At 40.6% G+C, this 9,433-nt stretch overlaps 1 protein-coding gene across 11 annotated transcripts in view; it reads right to left on the bottom strand.

Annotated features, from left to right (window-relative positions):
• trpm3 (transient receptor potential cation channel, subfamily M, member 3) overlaps positions 1-9,433 on the bottom strand; it is a 168,439-nt gene that overhangs the window by 63,097 nt on the left and 95,909 nt on the right. For all 11 annotated transcript variants that reach the window (XM_032516962.1, XM_032516958.1, XM_032516960.1 and 8 more), the window contains 3 exons: positions 6,902-7,115; positions 5,094-5,218; positions 4,069-4,240 (listed from right to left, as the gene is read on the bottom strand). In XM_032516962.1, coding sequence (XP_032372853.1) covers positions 4,069-4,240; positions 5,094-5,218; positions 6,902-7,115 — 511 coding nt within the window. The remainder of the gene's footprint in view (positions 1-4,068; positions 4,241-5,093; positions 5,219-6,901; positions 7,116-9,433) is intronic.

Consider the following 9,433-nt stretch of genomic DNA (forward strand, 5'->3'; position numbering starts at 1 on the left):
GATTTACCCTGCAGAGATCTGAGGACCAGGTAACGATAGTCCTAATGAAGCAACCAGAGTTTAAAATTCCAACACAAAGAAAGCAGAAGGTAATGGATATCCGGCAGAAAACAACATCCAACGGAATTTCCGGAAGCACCGGAGCAATCCCGGAAGTGGAACGTTGTGGATATAGACTAGTGTCGGAGTGATAGCTTTGTGTTCTAGATGGTCAGCAGCAGACAAACAGCGCACATGATCACCTATCAGCTTGTTTCATTATTAGATCCCAGGCAGCAGAATTAGCACTGAATCCAGAAATATGTTAAAGCTAGTCAGTTGCGGACAGCAGACCCAACCATCATTTGTATGGTCAGACTGTTACTTGAAAAAAACAAGATGTTTATATAGTTCCCCAACCTTCATTCGATACATACTGTAGCTAGGACTCACATGTCCACCATTTCCAAAACCAGAACAGATCCATGGCTGTGCATGCCCTTCCCTGCACACACCGTTGGAGCACCTTGTGCCGTAGTAAACAGTGTAAAGGGGAAATAACATGTTAACAAGATGCTTGTATGACGACTGGGCGTCCCTTTGCCTTCCCAGCCCCATTTGTATAAGTCCAGGCATAGGATGACAAAGGGAAGTCCATGGGTCACATGGCTCAATGATGAACACAGAGGAAGTACATTTGTGTATCCTGCTGAACCCAGGGACATTTCTTAAATCTTCAAGTCAAGGTGTTAGGATCTTCAACAGGGGATCGCGACCCTTAGGGGAGTCCTCAGATTAATTTGGAGATTAAATTATGTTTTGATAAATTTCTTTTTTCAAAAATGATGTCAGTAAATATACATTAATATGAATCCAACATATATTAAGCAAAGATAAATCTGCTTATTTTTTTAAAGGTCCAATGACATGGTGCTTTTTGGATGCTTTTAAATAGGCCTTAGTGGTCCCCTAATAATATATCTGAAGTCTCCTTGCCAAAATTCAGCCTTTTAAACTACAGCCCGTCCCACAATGAGCTTTCCTTAGGACGTGCCATTTCTGTGTTTGTAGCTATTGAGGAGCAGAGGACCCATCTGAGCTTTTCTCAAAGGCAGAGCCAGATACCCTATCAGGCAGGTTTACACTTATCGCCATTTCTAGCCACTGGGGGACCATAGGCAGGCTGGGGGAACGGGGGGGAGTATTAATGTTAAAAAACCTCATAAAGTGAAATTTACACATTGATGACATGCACACTATAGGTAAGCTTGCCATTATGGTAGCCAGCCACATATACAGTTAAGCTCATGGATTCACTGTGCTAATTCTACATAATATCTATACAATATGATCCGTGTATTTCAGCTAAGGGGTCCTTGGCCTAAAAAGTTAAAGAACCCTAGGTTAGGAGTAGTTATGGGCCGGTATGAGATCCTAATGATATGATAACCTTAAACAAAAACTATCACGGTTTCACAGTATTGCAATTACAGCTTTCACATGTATTATTTTGTCTGGGTAAAACCCTACTGTAGTGTTCAATTTCACACAATTAATTCCATTAATAAAAGGGTCAAAAGAAATACTTTGATGGAGGGGGGGGGGGATTGGCATCAGCTGTGTGCTTGGCCATCAAGTGGTATTTCAGACTGGGTGCGCTGTGATGATAGCCCAATTCACGACGACAAAACACACAGATCACTTTGGTCTTGTCAACGAAACCATTTGGCAACTTTTAAAAAGTAAACTTTTCATCCAAAGTCTTATTGGCATTCATTTTGGTGTCTCACGCTCGCCATCCACTCAGAAAGTAAAGTTAGCCTCCTACTCTTTGGCTGACTCACAAGCCCAAACAAGTGTGTGCGGCGTGCCTGTTGTTGTATCCGGTCTAGCTAGAGCCGGTGTGGTGTTGTAGTTTTCTAACGTTACTAGTTGTTGCAACAGCATGTGAAAAAAACTACAAAGTATGTTAGGCCAAAAAGGTTAATCTCATGATAAAAAGATAGACGCTTTTAAAAAGGGTTTGCGTTAACGGCGTTAACAACACGTTTAACTGACAGCACTTTACACAATGTATTTTATTTTTAAACACACTAAACAGGGAGAGGTTTTCTAAACTGCACTTTCTGTTCTTGACAACTCATGAGAAACTGCTGATACCACAGGAAGGATATGACGGAAAATGTATTGGTTTTGAAACCGTTACTTTTTTAAACTGCAGTATACTTGAAACCGGTAACTGGTCCATGCCTAGTTAGGAGGAATATGGTGGTGGTTACACCCGTAATAAAAAAAAAGCCCAGTTTCATTCTAAGTGACATTCAAGTCACATCAACATCAGTCATAGGTCTGAAGTGAATAAAAAATGGTGTTGACAAAGGCAAGATTTGAGTCATGATATTGCTCTCAACACTGTAATCATGCATCCATTTGGTACCATCAATCTACTGACATCCTTTTTGAATAAGCACTGATGTTTAAATGTATGCATTCATGTCACCCAAACCCTGAGGAAATTATTATAAAGTGGTTTTGTGTTGACAACAAAAGAAGGCAATAACAAATAAATCATGGCTGCAAACAAAATTTCTCCGGCTCAGGTTTGTTCCCGGCTCTGACACGCTCCAAACAATGCTGTGAGAGGCTATTGAGAAATATATTTAAAGGGTATCAGGGAGGTTTGTGTGTGTGCTTGTGTCGTTCTTTGAGAGCAAATGAGAAAAAGAGACCAAGAGAATGAAGAGAGAGAAAGACAGAGAAATGCATTTTGTATTCATGCAAATCCATTTGGTTCCCAGCTAAGGTATAATGTGAAAATTGAAAAACGGAGAAATGCAATGTGACAAGGGCTCAACAGTGGATGAACACTCCACACGAAGGCAAACATGTGCACTTGCTGACACAAATACATATTAATATACATGCAGGACATAAACACCTTGGTCTCACACAAACAAGAATTCAAATATACTCTTGTTGCCCTTTTAGGAGAATGATATACCTTTGATGCAACACATTTTAAAATGAGGACATGGAGAGTTGTACAGAAACACAGAATAGATTCTGTTAAATTTCAACAGCAGTGTGTAATAATATCTTTCTATATTGTTACAAAACTGCTGTCAAAATATACAAAAATACACACAAATATGAGGGCATTCTAAACGTCTCAAATGTTGATAATAGACTCTGTAGGTTTGGCGAAGTGCTGCAAAAAGTGCCTTAAACCCGCATTCTATCTGAATTGCAGCAGGGGGCGACACATGCAATTGCAAAAGGAGGTCGATTTCTGTAGAAGTCCATGAGAAAGTGACCCACTTCTCACTTGATTTATTACCTCTATAAACATTTTCATAATGAGTTAATGGCCTCAATCTCTAGTTGGAAGTCTTCTGCAACACAGAATGGTCTTCATTTTTTGAATTATGGTCTCATTGATTCTAAAATAGGCGATAAAGCAGGGGGTGTTTTAGGGCGTGGCTATGATGTCATTGCCAGTGACAGTGTAGTCCATAAATCAAATTTAGTAAAAACACTATAACAAATACACCTTTCATTCTCATATGTGTGTACATAATGAACTAGCTGTGTTGCAGTACAGTACGTATGTGTGTAAGTGTAAAACGGTCATGTGCTGGTCATTATGTATGTGTTTGTTAGCTTGTTGAGAAGCTTTGTGCGGCACCCAAAAACAAGGAGACAAGGATTAGCAAGCGGGTTCATCTGAGGAAAGCGTTCATCTGAGGTTTCAGGAAGCTTTGAAAGAAAAAAATAAACCCCTCCTGAAGGGAAAAACAGTCTCAAAGGCTAGTCGATTTATGTCCCAGCTGGCTAAAAATACCGTGTCTGACAGCATGTGTTCAGTATAAAGCAGGTAATAATTAAATAAATACAAAAATAAAGACATATTTTAGTCTGGTTTGCAGCAATAAAATTGAGTTGGAACACAATTAACCCACAGTGGTGTCGTTGATAAAACCAGGATGACGGTTTAATTATGCTGTTATCACTCACATTTAAAAACACCTCCTGTAATTTAGTAGGCCAGCAACCATTAGAGACAGATACTCTACAGTAAACTCCACTCACGTGTGTTGATCTTCTGCAGGGAGATGTGTTTCTCTAGCTGACGTCGCAGTTTGACCTCTGCGCCGTACTTTCCCGTGGTGCCATTGTCTGCCAGGATAAAGTGGGAGTGGAGACTGTTCAGAACCGTCAACTTGCTCATCGGGTTGGACATGGTCTGGTACGGACGCACCACCTGTCCAAGGGAAGATAACATTTAACAGTTACACAAACATTGGAGAAGCCCATGGCTGAAGGTGCATGTACAGTTATGGACAGGGTTGGGAGTAACATGTTATAAAAGTAACTTAATTACAGTAATGTATTGCTTTTTGCTGCAATAAATGATACATTATGATGAATTAAAGTAGATAAAAATTAGACTTTGTTGATCCCCTTTGTAGTGAAAGTAACTCAAAAATAATTCAAAAGTAGTGTGAAGCATAACAATTCAGAGACAAGTATATTTTGTGACAAGGGTGATGAAAGATGCTTTTTTGGTTCTAGTCAAATCATTAAACTCAGCTACTGCTACTGTGCATGTATTGTACTGCTTAATGACACCAAAAACTGGATGAATATTAATGACTTAGGTTGATCCAGCTTGGGTTCGGTTGAGTGGAGACGCGCCTGACAATCTCAGGTAAAATCATCTGGTCATTAGGCGTACAGCTGAGACCAATCAAGCACGGAAAAAAGCTTCAGCACTTAATCTTGTTGCAGCTACCAACATTAATCGGCTCTGCTTGACTTGACTTGTTTAGCAGGACAGAGTACAGTGCATTCTGATAAAACTTTAATACAACATTGATTCACGAGGTTCAAAAGAGTTAGCATGTATTTCACAGTCTGATGTCGCTCAGCTGTCCGACTCGCTTTGAAGGAGTGTTTATCACGGATCGGATTGGCCTCCTCAGCATCTCAGTTAAAAACTGTCAACTGCAATCTACAGGCTGTGGTAACAGTGGACTTCACATATACATACACAAGCGAGGGCTAAGGCGAGCACCCAATCTGTTTGGTCTGTTTGTTTGTTCTCAGAGACTCACATCTTTGCCAACAAGATCCTCTTGATTTTCTACAATGCCCCACGGAGCAATGCCAATTGTGCAGATCTTCCCCCTGGACTTGGAGGCGTGGTCTTTCAATGCATCACCCACATGGCGTATCACTCCTGTATGTGTACGTGGGTGTGGGGGTGTGGGTGTGTGTGTTCATAAATGATTAAGAGAAAGAGAAACAGACAGCAAAATGTTTTGTCATGATCAATACACAGTGTAAACCTAGATAATGATACACCGTGCTGTGAGCGCACACACACACACACACACACACACACACACACACACACACACACACACACACACACACACACACACACACACACACACGCACACACACAGACACAGACAGGTCGTAGCTCGAGGCCTTTTGCTGTTGTCCTCAGGGGAGCAGCAGTCAGACCTGGAGGCCATCTTATCCCATCTCTCCTGCTGACATTCATTCTTTCTCTACCTCCACTATCCTTTCAATTAATCCCTCCATCAATTATTTAGGCCTCTTCTTTTTCTCTTTCATGCTATTGCACCCAGTATGTCACAAAATCGTACTTTAAGCATCCTATGCTGTCATTTCTTTCCATCTGTTCTTATGTCTCCTATTAACATGTTTTGTCCCATCTTTGTTCTTATTTACAGCCGGCTAAAATTAATCTCAGTTTCTAAAAATGCTTTTTCTTTTTGTCAACCTAGAAACAATACGAGAACAAAACATACAGTGAAGACACAAAGTGACAGAATGCTAATAAGAAGACAAAAGGGAAAACTAAGAAACGTATTAGCGTTAAAACAAGTATATGAAGACGTAGGCATTTTGCAACACGACCATTAATGTATCAATGCATGGTAATCATTGCAGCAAAGCATTTACCAGATTTAAGACTTCATGCCGTTATCCATAACTTACCGATATCAGAAACTCGGTGGATCTCAGAGAAACTACTTTCCATATGCATGGTAACGGCATATTCATGCACAGTTCCTGTGCTTTTAATAACAACATTAATTTATACCAATTGTATTTTGTCACACTCATATGGTTGCTGTCAGACGTCCACACTGTTTCTTCCTGGACTGCCTCTACACTTACAACCCCTTTCAATGCTTAAGCTCCGGTCTACTGAGCTACTCATAATCCTGCTCAATGCCAAATTCATCCAGCTGAATAGCATCTCTGAAAAGAAATCTCCGTAATCATCAAAGTCTTAAGTCGACTTTTTCCACAACCTCGATTCTTCAAGACCATAACAGGGAAATTCCTGTATTGCTTTCAATGAAATATGACTCCTTGAAAAGTATACTTTTATGATAGGCCCTAATGTCTATCTCCTCAGTCTGTCACACAACTGATACGAATACAGTTTGTGTAACGACATATATATTTTCATCAGTCTAGAAGCAGTCTAGATTCCCTGAGAGTTATCCTTCACCTGTCTGGTCTAACTATGAGTGTCTGTAAGTTTAGCTGAGTGTCCATAATAAACGTACAAGAACCCTTTCCCAGTGATTTAGTGGTTCAATCTTTACAGCCCTGAGCAATTTGATCAAATGTTATTTAATAACTTATGAAGCACATTTGAACACGTTCATCATACTCGTAACATAAGTGCATGGCCACTCATCTTGTATAAAAAAGTGACGCAGCAAATTGCTGATAAAATATCCTAACAGAATATTTCTTACCCTGCACAGGAATACATACACTCACATTCAAGCTGATGTAGCACACTTTTTGAGTATAATAAAGAATGGTTTACATTATTTCTCAGAATAAGCTGCATGTGTGTACTGTGCTTCACCTGTGTTGACTCCGCCGGTGAAGATCCAGGCTCCCGTTGTCATGGCAGCCTTGATGAGCCCTTTGCCAAAGACCTGTTTGAGTTTGGGCTGTAATTCAAAGTTCTGCAGGCCACCGTGGACTGAGATGAGTAGCTTGGGCAGATCCAGCAGCCACTCCTTGGTCATCAGATGAAGCAGCAGGTCAGGCTTGGTGTCATAAGACACTCGCACGTACTGAAAGCAGTGGGGCATGTGTAAGTGATGTACATCGCCCTCGGGCACATGATGACTTAAAGTCTGCATTTGCCTGAGACATAAATGCAAATAGTTACACATGCATACACATGTACTACATGTATTAAAAGCATTTGATATGAACAAGTACTCCAAATAATTGGCAATATAGGTTGTTTATTCCTACCCTCTTACATGACCCCAAGAAGCGTTTCTCTAATTAGCGCCCCCTAGTGGTGGCAGAAAATACGATCTTGGAGCGTTTTCCGCCCTCATATCTAAACCCAGGGTTTCCCGCAGCCCTTTGCAGTTTAGGCGGCCGCCTAAGATAGACATGCCTGCCGCCTAAACTACGTCGTCGTCGTCAAAAGAAGAAAGTATAGTGAGTGATCTCTGCCTGGCATGTTTTCTCCCTTTCATTCCAAACCACACAGTTGACAACCTGCGGGTGGAGGCGGGGAAGATAGGCTTGGACTGTGAAACCCCACCCTACCATCTTCACTAACAAATCTTCCGCGGGAAACCCAGCTAAACCCGAGAATTTTTATATCATGTCAGTAAAGTTGTGAAACGGTCGTAGTTTGGTTAGGTTGAAGCACAAAAACTACTTAGTTAACGTTAGAAAAAGATGGTGGATGGGGTTTAAATCCGACGTAACTTCACGTCTGGTTACGCATATGACACATAACATGACGTAACTGTTTTTACTGTACAGGACACAAACCCCGATCCCCTGGGTGAAAGTCCTGTTTGTTTGACCCATGCACCACCCCAACCTCCCAAAGATCCTTTATACTAACAATGGCGCATTTCAAGCCACGCCAATGGTATGAAACAATACACACTTCCTGTCTCCTAAAGAGGCGTGGCCTTGTTTGAACGTGTAGTGAACGTCATATGGATGGATGAAAAGTTATATTTAAATAACTCATTAATATGTTATTTTCTAACGTTAGATATTTACACAGCTAAAAGACATATTTAGCATCACAGAGATTAGTTGTAAGGGCGTTCACAAACGTTAGCTGACGTTAGCTTCTCTGTGTTGCCAGATCTTGCGAGAGTTTGGCCCTGAGACAGAAACAGGTCTCAAACTAAGTTCCTTTTCTCTTGATGTGTCTGTCTTAAAATCACCATTTTAGCATCAGAATGTTCTGGAAATATGTGGCTTGTGAAAATGGGTCCATTATACACTTTGGTGACTATAGGGTGAAAGAATCACTCATAATCCGAGTTCACGTTCATGCCTCCCATTGGAATCAATACACTCAGGACCGGCTGCTAGTCTCCTTAAGAGGCGCGGCCGTGGCGGAGCCCACGTGACACAGATACAGAAAACTACTCTGAGTTAGGGCGTCTCGGTTCTAAACCATCTCTGGCAGAAGGTGGCACTCCATCACTTTACTTCCTGCTTTGCTCCCATCATATCTACTATAGCCACTAAAGTAGTAAGTTTATAGTGGGAGGACGCTCCCACTATAAACTTCAATGTGAGTCATAATTGCTGCTTGAACAAACGAATTGTGTGGGCGTTTTTTGGGGGAGGACAGTCCTTATATGAAACAAATCTGTGAAGGAGAAATTATAAAACAGAAAAGCATCACAAGGATCAGAGTTGCCTGAGTGTATGGCTTTCATTTTTCAAGATTCAGAACAGATGTTTGCAATGATTGGAGATGCATTATAGAACATCTGTTTATCTTTCTAATTCACCCTCAGTCAGTCAACCTGGCATGTGTTTTGATAAATTATTTAACACTGGGAATAAATCAGACATAATTCAGCTTTAATCATCTGAATTCCCTGTATGCTATGCTTTAGTGGGATGTGAATCTGTCACCATGGTTCTTGTAGACGGTGACAGTGTAAATAACATACACAATCATGCTACAGATGGATTAATCAGGCCAAATTGTATCTGCAGCAGTCTTTAGACACCTAAATCATTGAAATAAATAATTATATGTAATGACATAATAATTACACTTCTTTGATTGATTTTGCTGCACATGTGTGATGCCTTTAATGGTGATTATCTAGCCAGTTACAGCCAGTAATTGGAAGAGACGCTAGATGAGTCCTCATTTCATGTCATTTCCATTTGGACTGTATTAATTAATTGACAAAAAGCTTGGCAATCATTGGGATAATCAATCATCTTCACAGCACTGGTACAACTGTGCCATCTAGACCAAGAGCTGAATTACTTTCAGTCAGCCAAGCTTCTAACACCTACTGCTAAACCTGTGTGAAGTCAAACTGCAGCGGAGAAAAATATCTTACAAATCTCATTCAATTATTATGGACTTTTAGCTTTA

Source organism: Etheostoma spectabile, chromosome 5 (genome assembly GCF_008692095.1).
Source record: "Etheostoma spectabile isolate EspeVRDwgs_2016 chromosome 5, UIUC_Espe_1.0, whole genome shotgun sequence".
NCBI classification, from domain to species: Eukaryota; Metazoa; Chordata; class Actinopteri; order Perciformes; family Percidae; genus Etheostoma; species Etheostoma spectabile.